Source organism: Scophthalmus maximus, chromosome 15, assembly GCF_022379125.1.
Source record: "Scophthalmus maximus strain ysfricsl-2021 chromosome 15, ASM2237912v1, whole genome shotgun sequence".
In the NCBI taxonomy this organism is placed as follows: Eukaryota; Metazoa; Chordata; class Actinopteri; order Pleuronectiformes; family Scophthalmidae; genus Scophthalmus; species Scophthalmus maximus.
This window is the reverse complement of record NC_061529.1, coordinates 5,371,872-5,390,934: the sequence shown is the minus strand read 5'-3', so window position 1 is coordinate 5,390,934 and position 19,063 is coordinate 5,371,872. Positions and strand designations below refer to the sequence as shown.

Here is a 19,063-nt window from a genome sequence, read left to right as displayed (position 1 = left end):
GTTGGAGGATGCGGGCATCGATCCCGCTACCTCTCGCATGCTAAGCGAGCGCTCTACCATTTGAGCTAATCCCCCACTTGCTCGTAATACGGAAGACATTTGGAACTTAAAGCAACCAAAACCCGTGTTCCAGTTATATCATGTTACGTCCAGGTCTTCTACGTGTGACTTGTACTTGGCCCATGGATGTTTTGATAAGATCGTATGTATTATGAGTTCTTATGATATGTCCATGACTCGGTCCGTGGATGTCTTACATAAGAACTGAATGCCGGACCGCCGCTCAGCCTTGCAGGAAACTTCTCCCAGTGGCCATTCGTGGTACTGTAGCCAAAGAAAAAACATTTTCCAATGGACCACAATTATGAAAGAATGAAACTGTTGACTCAAATTCAAGCTTCTGATGGCGATAAATAATTGCCACATCAGATGTGTTTATAGTCAATTTGATATCACAACATCATCAGACTGTCATATGCAAATTAATCCTAAGGCGTCCTATTATGAAACAGTTTTGAATATTTCCACAACAATTGCAGAACCGCGTATTTTCATGATATACATTTAAATACTGTATCCGGTTCTTTAATTTATAATACATCCTTGCTTGGCCCTCTCTCATACAGATATGTGTTGCTGTGCTGCCACCTGCTGGTTGTCATTGCAATCGACATGCTGTTGTTCGCTCCTGCAACGTTTCCGGTATGCAAACTGAAGACTTGCAGTTTGCGTACCGGAATATACAGACTAGAGCAGCCTGTATATTTAATATATATTTCTAGCTGACAATGTCAGTGACGGACAATATAAATTCGTTTTGGGTTGAGGCTCATCCACTTTAACATTGTTTTCTCTTGTAACTGTTGACAAACCCTCAGCGAGTAGACGCCATTGTCTGTAATGGTCTAAAAAAGTGATCTGGAAGGAGAATTTATTCACGTTAATCGTGGATTCATAGATTTATTTATGATCGCTTTCATGCTCAAAACGGCTACGAAGTGGTTACTAATCATATAGGATATAATCAGTCTAAAAAAAAAGATCTGGAGGATGCGGGCATCGATCCCGCTACTTCTCGCATGCTAAGCGAGCGCTCTACCATTTGAGCTAATCCCCCGGTCGAGAATACATTGAGCACATGAACCTACATACATCTAACAGTAACAGTGAAAGACGTAATGTTGATACGAGTTCGACATTGCACACCTTTTACCAAAGACACCAATTTGTCATTTTTATGGATTAACATGCTTTAGATTATGTCTTTTATTTTTCCAAAGTGACATATAGTCAAACTGGCCATGTCATTTTCGTGGCGTTCATTTAGAGGTCAAATGGACACATGGCCATTGTAATCTCTACAGTAGCTTTTCACATTGTTGCACTTCACACAAAACAAACAAAAACAAGTTTATTTCACAACTGTTTTTTATTTATTCAAAACTCAAAAGATGAGTGTTCAGTAGATGTTTTACATGGTTAAAAAAAAAGAAGTTCCAGAGCAGATGACGGCCAGATTGCAAAGTAAAAGTAGCTGGGGGAGAAGACAGGGACACTTCCTTGGTTAGACTGGATGCTAATGCTAAATGCTTATGACTGATCTCTTAATACTGACCTTCTTCCACACTTCAACTCATACATCCTGGATAAGCATTTATTACAAATCAAATATGATAAACACAGCATGATTAGCACTAAGAACATGACAAAAGCTGCCATGTGCGAATCTGTTTGTTATCAATTCAGTGTCAGGCTGCCAAAATTAATAAAACATTAGAACTGCTACAATCTCCAACCCTGTTGTCAGTCTGCAGGCATAGCTTCGCCACCCAGAAGACGCAACTGACCAGGATCGTGCGACATTGGACAAAAACCTCCAGACAGAATACATTTACAAAGCAGCGCTCATTCACAGTCAACGTGTAACATTCTCATGCTCAGATATGTTGCCGATCAAAATTTGAATAGTTGCCGAGCGCGTGTGCCTCGAGTCAGTACACCAAAGTCTTTCCTTCAGTGCTTCCACATGCCACGAACCCACCATGAAACAAAACAGAACACACACACACACACACACACATATACACACACACACACACACACACCCCCAAAACACACACCTTAACTCAAATAACATACAGGGCCCTCGGATTTCAGTTCATATACAGTAGGTTTTGCACCGATTTTGCTACAGAAAGTTAAACTGAATGAAATATAAATTAAATAAATAGGAAATTGTTAATAAAAAGTCCTGACGGGAGCAGTGTTGTTCTGTGCTCTAGTAGTAGTAGTATTAACAGTGCACCAAAGGCAGATACATAACTCCATGATGAGCGACGACATTTTTCCTCTCTGAAATCAAAAATGTTAGTAATATTTACAGACTTAAATTCACTGTTTCGCCTTGACAACCTCCACGCAAGTCTCGGGGCTCGGTTACTCATGCTGAAATAACTTGGATACGTCTCACACTGCTGTTATTGTTACTGTGTCAGCGGTGGAAGGGACGAGCGGCAAAAGATGATGCAAAGTAGTAGTGCATTGTATGCAGACGGCCAGAGGGAGTTTACGAACAGATGAGGAAGAAAGGAAAAGATGGACAGGGAGTAGTAGGGACAATGGTAAGTATTTATAGCGAGCGAGCAGCGAGAGCAGAAAACAAATGAGGGCAAGAAAGAAGAGGAGAGGAAAAGCGCAGATGTTATGGGGGAGGGAGATGATGGGTTCAGTATTCGTCCTGGTCCAGGTGGGCTTGTTCATCGAGGTCTTCATCTTCTGGAGGCGCAAAGCCTTCCTGAGAGAAGGAAAAGAAAAGTATTCAGGTTTTCTGCTTCATCTTATAGTTTGTTCAAAATCTTTTCTGATCATAGATGACATCCAAACTCCTCTACACGCGGAGAGATGAGGTCATGATGTCACGTTCAGGTTAGCCTCTGTAACTCATCCTCTAATCTTCCAAAATTAATGTATAACAGTCTTGGTCCTGGCGTCATTATAGAAACGCCCGAGCTAACCATGGCAACCAGGCTTTAGTTCGTCTGTTTCGCTGTGATGTTCAACCCATAACTCCCTAGGACTTATGGGAAAATAGAGAGACAATACAGTACCATTATCTTCTAAAGATGGCTTTTAAGTTATTTGTGTCTGGTTGATTTGTCTTTTATTCAGGTTTACTCGCCTCCAGATCAGAGCCCAGAAGTTGCCGTTTGCCGTTTCACTTTGTCTCTCGTGTTATAATTCACTCGGACTAAAGAACCAGCAGATTGCAATGGTGCACTGCGGCCAGGACTCCTTGGTGGTAATTGCTACATACCTCTGTCGCGTAGAGAATGTCCATTATCTTGCTGAGGACCGAGTTGTTTTCACTCTCGTGCTCCTGGCAGATCAGCTCGATATCCCGTAGTTTGCTGAAGTAGAAGTCTCGCTCCTTCTCTAGTCCGTCTACGGTCAACTTCAACTCCATCAACTTGGGACAGAGACAGAAACAAAAGTGTTCAAAAAGAAATGTTGAACCCTGTAGTCCGAGGAAAATATCCACGAGTGGTGGACAGAGCCAAGAAATATGCGATCAAGGATCTTTTTATTATTTTATCAACACCGACATGAGAGTTTTGACCTTATTCACTGTTCTGAAACATGTAAAACTCACTCAGTGAAGCACACAGCCTCTTAATTTAACATTGGTATCAAGATTGAAAAAGTTGAATTGGTCCCATCCCTTCCTCTTTCTCTTCCTCTTCCTCTTCCTCTCCACGCAACTGTACCTGTTGATTTAGCTCCATGATCTCAGCATCGCTGCCCCCGTTTCTGGACAAAGACGGATTCTTCCTCACGGCCGGAGTGTTGTGCTGGACCCGCTGCAGTGTTGGCATGTTTTTGGGAACTGTCGGCGATGTCCTCTGTGGTCCTGTACGGGTCAAGAGATGGAGCGAGAGGGGTCGGGTTAACATTTGAACGCAAAAAACAGAAAACTTCTGTTTTTTGCGGCTTTGCAGCAACTGTGGCGAATGGATGTAGCACATTATAGAGAGCTGACATCATCAGCTTGTAGCGTAACGTTGTGCCGTTGATATGCTGTTTCTGTGAATGGATTTCAAATAGTTTGCACATCAGATCTGATATAAAAGACACAAAAATTTTGATCGCCAGATTCACAAAGGGCCATGCTCATATGAGTACAAAAATACAACAACTCTATAAGTGCTTCAGCAGAGGTATTTTTAAACGAACTCAAAGACAAAACATGCCAACTTGCATTATTACAGTTTCGAGGGGTAAATGCAGTCGGCCCATTTACAACCACACCGCTTGCCAGTGACAAAGTCACACGGCTACGGCTGATGACACGCTACGGATCAAATTAGATTGTGCTCCATGTTTTTCAAGCAAAAAAAAAAAAGAAGCTTTCACAGGGACAGAGCAAGGCTGGTCAGGCTGACAATACTCTTGTTAGTAGAATGATCAGTCCAGGTTTTTTCGGAGAGACGATGCTGCAACTGCGTCGCATCACCTGGGTGCAGTAATGCTGTGCACTGGAGGAAATGGCTGCATTTGATATTTCTTTAGGTCCCTCTGGCGACACCGATCGTGATCCAATTAGAATTGGCAAGGCGCCGAAGTTGCATGATGTGAATTTGCAACCACCCCACTCCCGCTGCGCACTGAGGCGATGGCTACAATCCCGTCAGTGACTCGCGCTCACACCTCCGCGCCAGTGTTCATGTTGCTCATGTGAATGCCGGGCAGTGACATGGATCTGAGAGGACGGCAGTCGTTCTGTGCACCGTGCTGCTCGGACCAACCTCGCTTGCCGGCGGAGCGCCGTCGAGCCATCCAAAGCTCAGCCAGACCGTGCAGCAAAAGGCTAAAACTGTGTGGTTTACCTGGGTTTCTCTTTGGTCTGTGGATAAAGTGATCACCTGGGTTGGGGGCGGGGGCCACGTCCTGCCCCTGTCTGGCTAGTAAAGGGTCGTACTCCTTCCCGTCGTAGTTGGCATCGAAGAACTTCTTGAACCACTGCACGAATTCAAAGTTGTCCTGGAACTTCCCCTTTACGAGCCTTTCTACGGGAATAATCTGGAGGAAGGAGAAGGAGATGATAGCAGAAACGATTTCACGCATTGTCAAAAGTATGAAGGAAAAGAATAAGTAGTAAAAGGACTCTGACTTTGTCGACACTCATCCGCTTAAAAGCCGCCTGAAGAACTTTGAAGTTGTGTATAAATTCATGCTCCAGCTTGGCTTGAAATTTGACCTTCTTCAGAAGGATGCAACCTGGAAACAACATGTCCATGAACTGGCAGTACGCTGCTCCTGGAAAACAACACAACACACGGACGGCGGGTCATTTTTATTTTCATTTGTCCTGCCGTGACCCCCCCCCCCCCCAAAAAAAACGTTAGAGACGGCACACTCTAAGAGCTTCACCTGTACAGAGCTGCTCAATCTTGGTGTAGCTGAGATGCAAAGAATCGTTGACCCACGCCAGCATGTCATGTCGGCTGAGGTTGTCAATGGACACGGATGTGGAGTACACATTCACTGCCATCCCCTACCTGAAACAGACGGCGGAGAGAGAGAGAAACAGGTATTCAGGCTGGATCTAACAGACTTCAGCCACATGTTCTGTGGAATGTGTTAGGTAAAAGGGCCAAAGAGCAAAAAATCAAATTACATTCTCCAACAAAAATCATACCTAGGTATTTCAAAGTGATTCATAAACGACTGCTGTTTTCGTATGATCGAGTCGGGCTCGTCTTTCGAGCCCCCCCGTCTGTCCCACCCGGACGTCCTCCGATCGTTCCCACAACCTTTAACCAACGGACCAAGCGTCCTCGAATTTGAGGAATGCGCCGGATTTATTTAGAGTGAAAGTGCTTCTTCTGATTCATGCTGATGTCTCCTTGAGATTTGAGAAGTCGTAAGTAGGAGTTAGTTTGGTGTTTTCGCTCGTAAATGACCAAACACAGTTTAGTGCTTTTCAGCTGTAGACTTCATTCACGTGTGGACCTATACTTTTCATTCTGAATTTCTCATGTTCAATGTACAACATTAGTATTCAACCCTATAATCTATATGAACTGTTCAAAACACCTGTTAATATGTTGCAGGTGACATTTGTTCTATCTGCACAACCACAGCTGTCCATGGAGGGGAGGGTCTTGCTTACTTCCTGCAGGTTTCTACCAATTTTTGCTGATGTCCTAAGGTTGAGGGGGGGGGGGGGGGGGGGGTACATATAATTTTTTTAAAATAAAAGATCCTGGACTGGGTCAGAAACCATTGCACCAAGTCGAGAAATATCGCACGGCCTTTGGGTGGATTACACTTGATTCCTGATTGGGAACGCCGTGCCTCAGAGGCATCTTTAGCTTTAATCTATACAGATGTGTTGGGGGCATAATCCCCCCCCCCCCCACCAGATTAAACAGCAATATCCTGATGTTCGTGAGCAGCTTTACACATCGGACAGCTCCAGCCTGCTTGCTCTTGTGTGTGTGTGTGTGTGTGTGTGTGTGTGTGATCACTTTGACTTCCACTGGTGGGACTGCAACACCTTGACTTTCCCCCCTGCAGTGAAAACGCACATTAACACACGCAGGCCAGATGGGGACTTTTAAAGATGATGGTGTGAGTGTGCAGCTGCCTGCAAAGGAGAGGAATGACAGGAACGGATTGACACCACCACCGGCGACAACAACCGAATCACGGTTCTCACCTGCAGTTTGCGCGACAGTGATTTTTTGTTTTCTGGGAGAATGATGCACATCACATTACAGCAGCATTCTGCCCCACGGGCCTCGGCCATGCCTACAATGACACGATTATAACCCTACAACCACATATAACCGAGAGTATCAACCCCCTGTTATGAGACCAATAACGCGCAGGGTCAGCCACATTGCCATGCGCACACCTCGCATGGGTGCGATCCCCGATCAACATGGATTATGATTGTAATCATTATTGCATCGGGGGCAGGGGAATCATTCTATTCTCTCCCCAGCAAAAAATAACTTAACAACCAGGCCTTTGCCTTGACTGCAGCAAGGAATACATGGGCAGGGGGGCGAGGGGGGGGGGGGGGGGGCTGACATTTCAAGCCCGAGATGAGAACAATAAATGTGCCCCTCTGGTTAAAAAAGGAAAAACCCGCAATGCTGCTCTTCCAGCGGCCCCCTCTGCAGGCCTCCCCGAATACCTCCGGAGTGCCAGTGCGCGGGGGCAATATCCACACTGCATGGGAATAAAAAGGCGCAGACCTCTCCACCCATCCCCGGCATGCGCAAAAACGGCCTTTACGCGCGCACGCACACACACCAAACAAAAAAAACACAAACAGGAGCAAGGAGTTGGATCCTGCGCGCGTTCCTACTCACTGTGTTCCAGCAGCGTCCTGTGTTGTGATCACAATTTCCTTCTGTCGGTGGCCGTGGTCGCCGTCGTCGTTGTCAGACCCCTGCGCGGTGCAAGTGCTTAGTAACGGGCCGCCCCCTGTCTGGGGCTGCAACCGCCCAGCTCCCCTTGCGCGCATGCGCCCGACTCCATGCTGTTTAAGGGTTCATTATAAATAGGACTCCGGCCCGTTCCTGCCAGGAGACACATGATGTGTGTGTGTGGTTGGATCTGAGGCCTGCTACTGCGCGTCACGGGGGTTTTAGCGAGGCCAGGCTCAGACAGGCTACACGGGACGAATGTGGCACTCAGATCTTTTACCTAAGCACAAGTTATCATGCAACAATTAGGGCTACATCTTAATCTGTTTTATTGATAAACAGAATAATACTGTTCAGTCGACAGTGCCAGAATGTAGTGAACCACACCACCACAGCTTGTTGATGCCAATCAACTGTCAAACACAGAGATATTGAGTTTACAATGAACTAAAACGACAAAAGAAGGGAAAAAAAATAACCTCATACTGCGGAAGCTGATACCACAGAATGGGGGAGGGTTTTTTTTTTTTATTACCAGATGGATTGATTGTTAATGGATTATCTAAACGGTCGCTAATTATTTTCCTGTTACAAATTGATTGATGCGACAATGTAACAATACGTCCTCACAAGTGTTGCATTCAAATGTGAGGGGTTTGGAGGTGATTTATTGGGGAGAAAGAAAGTCCGCACAAATTCGTATTAATATTTCGTATGGGTAAAAGTTGAGTTGCACCTATTTGGCACTCAAATTGTTGTTTAAATGAAACCATTTCAGACGTTTCCGGGCCGCAAGCCAGAAAGGTTTAAAGCCACTGGTTTCAAAATTACTTTTGTCGATTGCTGTCGAATAAAAGTAGTGTAGTTAAAAAGTGCAATACTGAAGAAGATGTATATGGTAGAGTAAACTGAAAGTGCTCAGATGAAGCCAAAACTCAAAACACAAAATTTGACTCAAGTAGAGAACCAGACTCAGCTGAGGATTTCCTTGTGGTTTATTTGCACTCAAATCATGTGATAAAGAGCTGCAAAAAAAGAAGAAGAGGAGATAAATGGAATTCAATGTGACAACAACACATTGTTCAGCACCAGTGTACATTTGAGCGGGGGTGGGACACAACAACAATCACTGGAGCTTCTAACGATCGAAAGTGAAATCTGTCCAACATATCAAAAACCCAAACAGCGTTGTGGGACTTCTGAACACAAACTGGGCGACTTGACATGATCGTAATCTTGCGTACATCCCTGCCCACACTGCAGTTCTGACAAAAACACGAGAGAGAAAAAAAATCCGTTACGAGGACAGCTACTCACAGGAAACGCTCCGTAACTAAAAGACAAACAATCAAAATACAGTAGTTGAGATCAGTGCTTTTCTGTAGTTGCTAAACGAGTCACGCTGCTGAGCTCACCGCCGCCACACGACGACATTCGGCCCCCCGAAGGAACGTAGACGTTTAACGTGTTAAAACGTGGACGTGAACCCTAGGGAGGAGCCCCTTCCCCTTTTCTATGCTTCACAGTGGTACGTTACGTGGGAAGTGTCAGTCGGAGGAACGCTTTGGAAACGCTACACTTTTCGGTTCCCGAACCAAGAAACAAGAAAAAAAGACCAAGTGGAAACACGGCAGAGGTCATGACCTGCGGTGGCATGTTTGAGGGTGTCGGTGTTCTCGTGTGAGAAAAAGGCAGTTTGGGTGAGACTTTTTCGCTCTCCGTGGAAAATGAAAACTATCACAATGCAATGCGGGTGCTCACTACAACTACGCCACCGTGCACAGTGCACACAGCATAGGCTCATTCACATTCGGTAGGGGTGGAACAGAAGTCCATTCTGCTAGAAGTCTGTAAACGTGGTCTGAAATGATAATCTGCTACTACTGAACAACGACCTCAGTGGGTTGGGGTTTTTTTCTTCTTCTTCTTAACTTCTAACGCAGTAGCATCAAAGAAAAATTGCTCAAATAACGCAGTATAAAAAAAAATAAATTAACAAACACATTCAGAAGAGGTTAGCTTGCATTACATTGTTTGTCATCAATTGGTCATTTTGCAATATTTTGTATTTACTGACATATTAACGTAATGCCGACGCCCTTGTAACAAATGATTACATCTCATTCACCGTGGCTCGCAGTTAAAAAGACATTTGTGACATTTGTGACATTAAATCATGTAAAAAGGCATCTAAATAGAACATGATACAAGTGCAAAATTGTATTTTACAGTGAGGTAACACAGTCGCATCATAAAAACCATGACTCACTAAAACTATTAGTACCTTGCAGTATTTCTCCTAACGTGATTCAATAGCCAAGGTAATTCCATGGCAAGTTTTTTTCTGCTTATATTTGGTTTAACATTTGACTGAAATTTGGAAGCTATAGTCACTGATGTTTCATCATTGTTATTATTATTATTATTATTATTATTATTATTGTTCCGGCAACGTTATACAGTTGACTGTTTTGCAGTCCAAAATAAAAACCTGACTCCATTACCAACACAAATATTCTACGCTTCCAGAAAGAAAAAACAAGCCATCTTGCTCGGCCGTAGGTTTCCCTCAGGTGTCATTCTTTGACGTCACGCGACGAACTCCCGGCCAGTTACCAGATCCCACTGGACCTCCCTCCAGGAGGAGCGAGGATCCGGGCCGAGGATCGCTTTGGAATGTTGTCATCGATCTGGGCACCTGAAACAGCAAGGGAACGGGGTCTTTCGAGGTTTAGCAGTAAAACACCAGGAACTAGTTTTTTCCTAATAGTATTTATGAGCAGCTCATATTTTCTTGTGGTGTTGTGAACGGTTCTCTCCACGGCTTATTATAAGTCCAAAGCCAGATTTAAGGATTGCGACATACATTGTAATGATCAAAGCGATTCTTATCATTCCATTCAAAATGCTGCTCGAGACATTTTGAATTTAAATGTATGACTTTTCAAAATCTGATATTCTGATGTCTGAGTAGAACTTCTTATCAAACAGAGATTTCCATGTTATCTGTCAGACAAAATGCATCCACAGGCAGCAAGATACAGTAAACTTTGTTTTCGAAAAAACTCCTCAATAGTCCTCGTTGACCTTAAAGTATCCTGGGAAGTGTGTTCTGGTGGTTCGGGGTTGAAGGCACCAACTAACCACGAACTGCAACTTCTTTTTGGTTGGAGTTTGGCAACAGACTTTTGTTGCTTCCATCTCTCCCCTGGGTCTAAATGTCTAAATATGCAAAATTATGTCAAAGAAAATAACTGAAAAAGTGGATGAAGTAAGCCTTTAATACCTTGGTTTCTGTCCGTCTGTCATAATAAAAGCTTAAAGTGCTGCGTAGACAGGTTTCTCAACATTTCATCCCCCCACAACAAAATGCAACAGTCCAGGTTGTACCAAAAATGGACACAACCTCGAAAATACTTTGGGTTTCCCACACACAAACATATTTCCGCACGTATCGGAATCTGCTGGTCCTCACCACTCAGGCTGAAGCTGGACTCGTGCAGGTCCCGCACGCCCCCGTGCCTGGTGCAGGGGCGTGTCGGAGTGTCCAGATCTGAGGCCCCAAAGTCCCTCTTCCCCGAGTTGACCACCGCAACAACTTCCCCTGTGTATGGCTCCCGCTCCACAGCTTTCATCGCCTGGCACTGGTCACATCACACACACACACACACAGAGCCACGAACAAACAGATTAAAGTACAATATACATCATGTGCACCTCAAGTCAGACGGATCCACTGTGAATGTCACATATTCAATACCTTTTCCCTCTGAACCATCTTCTTGTAAAGATAATCGGGGAAGGTTCTCAGGGGGCAAAACTTTCCAGAGCCTTCGGCACATGTGAAAATGCCATTTTCATAGACCAGCCGCCCACGGCTGATGGTGACCAGGGGTACACCGTGGCAGCGAAGGCCTTCGTAGAGGTTTATATCTCCTCCCTGGACCTGGTTGTCCACAGAAATGGTCCTGCAAAGGCAGAGGCGAAACAAAGAAATCACCCAGTTTAGCTAGACGAAAATCCAATCAGCCGATGAGATATGCCATGAAAGCTGTGGTGAGGCGAGCCGCTCGATGAATGGACGGATCCGGTTTCATACTTGGATCCCTCGGGGTCCCAGACCACCACGTCAGCATCTGCTCCTGGGACGATCCTGCCTTTCCTGGGGTAGAGGTTGTAGATCTTGGCTGCATTTGAGCTTGTGACTGCTACAAAGCGATTCTCATCCATTTTGCCTCCAATCTATGAATTATAAAAGTGAGTTTGTGACAAATCTGACTCAATCAACTGCTGCACTGTAGGGCAGCACTTTGAGCCTCTTCGGTCGGTTTCTTTATTTTGGGTTTTTTTCACGTTCAAATCGATAAATCTCAAAACCCCAAAAACAGATGTCCCGTTCTTAGAAGTTCTCTGGCGGCGCAAGAGGAACAAAAGAGCCACACATACCACTCCTTTCTCCCAGATGACGCTCATGCGGTCCTGAATGCCGGGGAGCCCGTGGGGGATCTTTGTGAAGTCATCCTTACCCATGGCCTTCTGTTTGATGGTGAACGGACGGTGGTCGGACCCCACGACATTCAGAGTGTCACTGCAGTCCGGACAGGGCAAAGGGTGGGGGGGGAGGAGGTCACAGTTACATTTTGAAGCAGCGGGAAAAGACAACAAAAAAACCGAAATGTGAGATTTTATACTCTTGTACGTACTTTCCCAGCAGGCTCATTAGGTAATTGGGAGTACTCGGGTCCAGGCGGAGAGGAGGCACGGTAACGTGGGCCGCAGCGTGGACCCAGTCCTGATGGTAGTACTGCATACCGTTCAGCACGGCGTGGGCCATGGCCGTCTCCCCATGGACCACCTTACCTGCGGGCAGACGGAACAATGTGGACACACACGGGGTTACATGTCAGGGAGAAGAGTGTTGCAGGAGAAGGGGAAGAGACTTAGGAAGTTCCGGAAGGGAATTGAGGAACTTTTTACTGGGAAATAGGCCATTGAATTTGTAAACGTAAAAGTTTAAATTCGCACAGCGGGGTACAAAAGAACACATAGTCTGAGACCACGGTTGCTTAGCAACGCCACATGTAATAGAAAACGGGCCTCACCTTGCATCTTGGCCGCGGCCACTACGTCTCCGGCGGACATGCTGGACACGTTCACCAGATAGATCGGGCAGTGGGCCTACGAGAAAAAAAAAGCGCGGGAAGCACAGTTTATAAAATGTATTCAACACGACTGTCTACAGCCACGCTAGCAGCTAGGCTGCACCCGGCACAATATAGCTGTTTTAAGCCGAATGCTCACGACAACATGCTAACATGCTGATGATCAGCGGGGTACAACGTTAACCATGTTCACCATCGTAGCTTAGCATGTTAGCACGTTACGGTAACATGTGCTAATTAGCGCTAGCACAAAGCAAAGGCTGATGGGAAATGTATTCCTTTTGCAGGTGTTTGGTCTTGTATTTGTATTTTGTTATATAATAACCAAGGCAAGCTGTAGGAATTCATCCAGAGGGGGACACATTCATGTTAATCCATAGATCCAATAGTTGTTGAAACAGTTCACTCAAAACCAGACCAGAGATTAGAATACAACCTCTGAGGACCATGAATATCTTCACAAAATTTAGTGGCAAATTCATCAAGTAGTATATCATATTTAACGGGATATCTGAAAAACTTGACCTGCTGGTGGCGCTAAAGGGAAAAGTCCGGGGGATTCCTGTAGTCAGTGCGATTCATCTTGTGGGGACCATTACCAACAAACCTACATATACCTTGAGCGGTGTGATTAGCAGGGCTGACTATGGCCATGTCTTTCCATACATTACAATGTGTACATTACATATTTTTTTATACCAATGACGTCTCACTCACCCTGTTGGCGATGGTAATTGCCCTGTGGGTCGCCTCTGCTTCCAGCTGTAGAGAGAAACAGAAGGCTTTGAGAAACCACCACGGTGTCCCAGGGGTGGTCGAGATAGACACTCCATTTATTTCATTGCAGAAACAATATTAATCCTCCAGGCAAGTCTGGATGCAATAAAATTAATTTAATTTGACAGACAGCAGTTAGAGGGGAAAGTTGATTAAACCCGACTATCATACCTCTTCGGGCCGACTGATTTCAATCCCCTCAGGGCCACTGATGCCCAGGTCCAGCGCTTCCTTTGCACCCTGGATAGAGGAAAGAGAATGCCGCACATTAGGTTGGTCAAAGAAGAAATGGTACAGATAATGTACAGAAATATGAATAAAATGGTACCGAAATGATTCTCCCTCACCTCGGCCACCAGTTCCCCGTTCTCAGCGTGGACTCTTGCGATGCCTCCAATGTCCTTGCAGTGCTGCAGGGCCTGGAAAAGCTCGCCGTCTCTCAGCATGAACATGTCCTTGTAGGCCATGGACATCTGGAAGGAGTTCACTCCTTTCTCCCTCACCAGCTTCTCCATCTCAGCTTGTACCTGCAAGGAGGAGGGGATGTAAATGAGCTCTTTAAAGTAAATTGTGAGGGAAAAACCTCTATCGTGTGGGATGCTGGGAAGCAAGAGTGCCAACGTACCTTGGGTCCCCACCAAGTCACACCCACGTGCAGAGCATAGTCGCAGCAGGTTTTGGGGTCCGCCAAGCTGCGACACTTCTCGTAGGCTTCCAGCAAAGACTCATCCCTCTCTGGCAGAACGTGTCCGATGACCATTGTCGTACCGCCGGCTAGAGCCGCCTGGAAGAAACACGGAAAAGCACCCACATGTCATTCTTTTACTTTATATGCAAAGGTAAATGTGTTGAATGGGTTCTGTTATTTGAGATCATTATTACTTATTTGTGTGATAAGATCTTCTGTGTGTAGCCTGTATTGTCCTGATTTTTATCAATTGTGATATAAGGATGATATATCTGAGGTTAACCTTAAAATCAACTGAAATGAAAAATAAACCTAGACATAAAGTGACACTGCAGCGGAAGATATTGATTTATAAAGTCCATAAATACTGAAGAGACCATAACCTACTGATCAACTAAGGCCATAAGTAAAAGCCTCAATTGCCATTGATGCTTATCTTTATGGTTATTTGCAGACAAGTGTTGAGGGAATATGAATCCTTGAGCAGATAACATTCAGAACTGAATGCCCCTCACAATATAATCAAGAGTCATGTTAAGCTATATGAGATTTACAGCATCAGCACCTTTTCATCCTCCCTAAACAGATTTAGATGTTTTAAACTACTGTAAATCTAAATAATCCAAAAAAAGTAAAGGAGAGGGTGTGTTTAGTGTTTAAGTGCATGCTTCACGGAGCATCTGTCAGCTGACCCCAGAGAGTGGAGTAGTGTGTAGTCGGAGGGAAGACGAGGCGGGAGGGGGGGGGACTGTCTGACAACCATTGTCTCCAGGCACAATGGTGTGAGTGAAAAGGCTTTGCGGCAGCCTTTGCAGCAGCTCCCTGGTATCCATGGAAACAGATACTCATCTGCATTTGGAGATGGAGTTATTCTGGAGCACGGCAGCAGCGTGGTGGGTAGGGAGGGGGCCGCGGGAGAAGCCAGAGAAAGGGGAATAGGGAGGGGGGGGGGGCAGAAAACCGTGGAGAATAGTGTCTGTCTCCACGGTCCACCAGTCCGTCCAGTTACTATAATATCTGAATCCGAGCGAGCGTCATCTCTCAGCTCCCGTCATCTCAAAGTGCTACAGATTGATGAGTCACCATGGTGCTCTGGAGCAGAGTGGGGGTATCCCACGATGAGCAGTCATCGTGGCTGATGTTAGCCTCGACTGCTGGGCTACAGCGCCACCAACACACAGTGCCAAATCATCTTTGTGTGACGTTGGCGAAAGACAATCTTTTTCATTAGCCTTACATTATTTCCTTGAATGGTCAATTAATCATTTTGTATGTAAAAGATCACAAACATTACAAGATGTTTCGCACCCGGTGGTCTGTTGGTTTAGGTTGCAGCCTGTTCTCAACTTCCTGTGCGATGTCCGACGTTTATCCGGTTCACAATTACCAACTTTCAATGCTTCATTTGTGACATTATTTTTTACTGTTTACACCGTTTTCCTGACATTCTTTCGTTGACGTTTCATCGTCTTACTTTGCAAAAGTATTTCCGTCGAAAACAACCAACATGTTTGATCACAAAATGTTAAAAAGGCAATGTCATCGCATCAAAACCAAAAACAACAAGCATCACTGACACCTCGGGTAAAATTAACATCAGTGGAACAATTTTAGTTGGTCATGATGGACAGAGTACCACATTTTGTGATCGGCAGCAATATCAAAACAAGATGGATATCAAAGGAAAGTCAAAAACTGGATTTTGTTAGTCTAAATATGTAAAAACATGGGTCTTCATTTTGTTTTCACTCTGGTCTACATGTGTCACTAACTCGACTTCCTATCGAAAAGCTTTTTTTCCTTTATTCTGTCTTGCCACTTCCATGCAGCGGGACGTTACCTTGGTGCCACTGTAGTAGTCGTCTGCCGTGGTGGCGTTCATGAAGCTCTCCTCCAGGTGGACGCTGGTGTCGATGCCGCCGGGCAGGACCAGTTTTCCCGAGGCGTCGATCACTTTGGCCCCGCCCGGGATCATCATCTCCTTCCCCACCTGCTGGATGATGCCGTTCTCGATGTACACGTCGGCCTCCTGGGTGCAGTCGTCGTTCACCACCTTGCCGCCCTTTATCAGGATCCGCACCATCGCTGAGCTGGAAGACATGGCTATCGCTCTGTAAGGCAGAGAGGGGAAAAAAAACAGATTTGACAACAGCTTCGCCCACAAAATAAAACCCAACACAAGGACGGTCACAGCTTCCACAACCTTTCTCGAACTTGAGGACAAACAAATGCCCTGCCTTTCTGAAAGAGGCTGGAGAAAATGAACACTTCGCCGTACCTCATTCTGAGACAGTGTAGTAAGACTACGGAGGAGAGAGAAGGATCAGTGATGCTGCTCTGGGACCAGTCGGTCAGACTCTGACTGACATCAGCTACACGACCGGGTAGGCTGTGTCAGTCACCGCCTGTGAGGTTGTGGTTCACAATAAGGCAAACAAGGGGTCAAAAAGGCCATTATTCTGAAAGGACCGAGGCAGCATTACGCCACTCACAATGATGTTCACTCAGAGAGACTCGTAGTGGCTGGATGGAATAAGAATGAATTAAGTTGAGGTTGGGCTCGCTTACACAACGTCATACATGTCAAATACTCTTTACTCCGCTTCCCAACCAGTGGCTGAGAAAGAGAAAGGGGTCACTGAAGGATTACTGGGGTAGGAAATTGTTTTGTTTTTTTGAACAGGCATGTTACGCAATGCAAAATCTTATTTTATCTCATTTATTTTTTGGACTTTTCTTCATTCTCTCCTGATTTCTTGCAAGTATTTTGATAATGTTGGTATCATCTTCGCAGGCAAAACTATTATTCCAGTGAAACAGTAAAGTTACTGGTTGAGTTGAACTGCTCACTACAACTTTGCACTGAAGGAACTCAGCCAGTGTTGTAGCTCCTGCCACTGTGGACTGATAACGATGAGAATTAGGAAGGAGTTAACGTTCAACAATTACAATGTACAATGTATTTTACCAGCTGTTTCTTTTAATTGGACAGATTTTGGACCACAAATGTGTTTAAAAAATTCACTGTCCAGACACCTTTTCTCCTGGCACTGTGGAAAGTTAAACCTTTGATGCTTACAATCAATCAAATTTGCTGATCCGATTAAAATTAATAAATTAAATAACAGCAATTTTAGTGGAAGATTCTGGCTGCTACTCCGGTCGCAACCACTACACACGTTGCTCTACTCTTCCCTGCTCTCTCAATTAAATTAAATTAAATATGAATCAGCAAGAATCCCACAAAAAAAACACAGTTATTTTTTTCTACAAATCAAATCTGAATGCAGTTACTGGCACTGATTAACTATTCATAAACAACAAAGAAACAGTTTCCAAGATCTGCCTCCGGCCTACCTTCACACACAGGACTGTTTTAATGATGGGATGGGATCTTTGTGTGTGTGTGCGTGTGTGTGTGTGTGTGTGTGTGTGTGTGTGTGTGGGTGTGTGTGTGTGTGTGTGTGTGTGTGTGTGTGTGTGAGTGTGTGTGTGTGTGTCACACACAATGTGGCGTGCTTGCGTGTGCGTGCGTATGAGGGTGCGGCAACTTTACTGCATGGACTCCTTCAAACATCCAGATCAGATGGGAGATATTGTGGAGTCTGGCTCCTCCTGACGTGTTTGTGCATTAATACAAACAGGCTTCAAGTCAAAACACCACATTTTAACAATATTCCCTCTGTCATCGTGGGGCCCGAGAGCAGCTACAGCCTTTATACTGAAGTTTTTACTATTATCATATTGTGAGGCCTATACAGCTGATCCACCACTGTGGAGGTGTATAGTTGATAATAAACAGGTGGGCTAACGTTGCCTGTGTAAACACTTATACAAAATACATATATATGTAGAGAGAAATTGTTGTACAAGAGCAAATATGAAATACGACATCAATCGATTACAGGTGATGCAACTATACACTTTCATCCATTTTCTCTTTGGGCACAGTAGCTGTGTGGAACTGCAGGCCCTGGTATTTGCCTAAACGCCTTTTTAATATTTATATTGATTCGTCCATAGAAAAAATTAAAACAAAATCAATGAAATCACTGCAACAAATTGCTTGTAAAGTGGCATCGACGATTGAACCGGTAAATGTGGAGTGAGAGCGCATGTGGAATCATGACACTTCGACACTTGACACAAAGAAGCCGGTCTCCATCCGAGGAGCGGCTGCACGGCGCTCGTCACAATATCGACCTGGAAGCCTCCCGGCTCCTCTCAGCTCCACCACCAGCACCATCACCATCACCATCATCATCATCCTCATCCTCCTCATCATCCTCATCCTCATCATCCTCGTCCTCCTCCTCTATGGCCCCACGTTACGAGCGTGCAGCCCGCAGGTGAAGCCGTGGTGTGGCGGTGTATAGACCCGGGGGGGGGGGCAGGAGACACCCTCACCCAGACGTGGTGCCAGCCGGGAGGAGGGCGGGTGAGCATTGGAAACCAAAAACGTCTCCCCTGCTACAGGCGTCCAGCACAAGGGGATTTCCGCCCGGACACAACCACTTTGCGGCCAAACAAGTGCGAGAGGAATAAAAGCTGCTGATGAGCATCACGTACCTCCTCTGTTGCTGCTGCTGCCGCCGCTGATGCTGATCCACCCGCTTCCTCGGTCACTTTCTGACAGGAGCAGAATGCAACACAATATCCGTGGATGGCACTTCCCGAGGAGAGAGACACACACACACACACACACACACACACACAAACACAGTCACACACCCGCACTCTCTCACACACACGACAGATGGACGCCTTCCTGGCCGGTCTGGGACCAGCAGAGCCGCAGCATCATCCTCGTCAAGTCGGCGCGAAGGCACACAAGAGTCTTCCGTTTTATCACTTTCCAAAATAAAAGCTGAACGTTTGTTCTTTTTGCAACTTTTTTTTTTATTTAGAAATGCAAAGTGATTCAAGGAGGATTCTTCATCAAGTTAAAATGCCCCCCATGTAATATTCAAGGCTTTTATCATCAGAACGATAGAACTATA

The 19,063-nt window shown here is 45.3% G+C and overlaps 2 protein-coding genes and 1 non-coding gene across 5 annotated transcripts; all 3 read right to left on the bottom strand.

Moving 5' to 3' along the window:
- Nucleotides 1-2: 2 nt before the first annotated feature.
- Nucleotides 3-75, bottom strand: trnaa-agc. Its single transcript has one exon. It is a non-coding gene; the product is annotated as a tRNA-Ala (tRNA).
- A 1,335-nt stretch (nt 76-1,410) lies between these two features.
- mapre3a (microtubule-associated protein, RP/EB family, member 3a) lies at nt 1,411-7,516 on the bottom strand. 2 transcript variants are annotated; one of them, XM_035611203.2, is made up of 7 exons: nt 7,380-7,516; nt 5,428-5,555; nt 5,168-5,313; nt 4,884-5,076; nt 3,765-3,907; nt 3,314-3,466; nt 1,411-2,794 (listed from the first exon to the last, which is right to left on the bottom strand). In XM_035611203.2, the coding sequence occupies exons 2-7, from the start codon at nt 5,546-5,548 to the stop codon at nt 2,726-2,728; spliced, it is 825 nt and encodes a 274-aa protein (XP_035467096.1). In that variant the 5' UTR covers nt 5,549-5,555; nt 7,380-7,516; the 3' UTR covers nt 1,411-2,725. The 2 variants fall into 2 exon arrangements, with proteins under 2 accessions (XP_035467096.1, XP_035467097.1); XM_035611204.2 differs by having other exon boundaries at nt 4,920-5,076.
- Nucleotides 7,517-8,413: 897 nt separating this feature from the next.
- dpysl5a (dihydropyrimidinase like 5a) lies at nt 8,414-18,842 on the bottom strand. 2 transcript variants are annotated; one of them, XM_035611084.2, is made up of 13 exons: nt 18,633-18,842; nt 15,904-16,174; nt 14,001-14,159; nt 13,723-13,902; nt 13,547-13,615; nt 13,316-13,360; nt 12,539-12,614; nt 12,140-12,296; nt 11,883-12,024; nt 11,536-11,678; nt 11,197-11,404; nt 10,912-11,080; nt 8,414-10,134 (listed from the first exon to the last, which is right to left on the bottom strand). In XM_035611084.2, exons 2-13 carry the CDS (start codon nt 16,162-16,164, stop codon nt 10,049-10,051), a joined length of 1,695 nt encoding a protein of 564 aa, XP_035466977.1. In that variant the 5' UTR covers nt 16,165-16,174; nt 18,633-18,842; the 3' UTR covers nt 8,414-10,048. The 2 variants fall into 2 exon arrangements, with proteins under 2 accessions (XP_035466977.1, XP_035466976.1); XM_035611083.2 differs by lacking the exon at nt 18,633-18,842 and adding an exon at nt 16,342-16,477.
- Nucleotides 18,843-19,063: the final 221 nt, after the last annotated feature.

Bases quoted from the DNA above. Each gene is read 5' to 3' on its own strand.
- mapre3a (XM_035611203.2), bottom strand. From the start codon at position 5,548: ATGGCAGTGAATGTGTACTCCACATCCGTGTCCATTGACAACCTCAGC. The intron at 5,077-5,167 runs GTCAGAGTCCTT...TCCTTCCTCCAG, and splicing joins AGCGGATGAGTGTCGACAAA to ATTATTCCCGTAGAAAGGCT. The intron at 3,908-4,883 runs GTAAACCACACA...TGACCCGTACAG, and splicing joins CAGACCAAAGAGAAACCCAG to GACCACAGAGGACATCGCCG.
- dpysl5a (XM_035611083.2), bottom strand. The intron at 14,160-15,903 runs GTAACGTCCCGC...TGTTTCTTCCAG, and splicing joins ACTACTACAGTGGCACCAAG to GCGGCTCTAGCCGGCGGTAC. The intron at 12,615-13,315 runs GTGAGTGAGACG...TTTTTCTCGTAG, and splicing joins CAATTACCATCGCCAACAGG to GCCCACTGCCCGATCTATCT.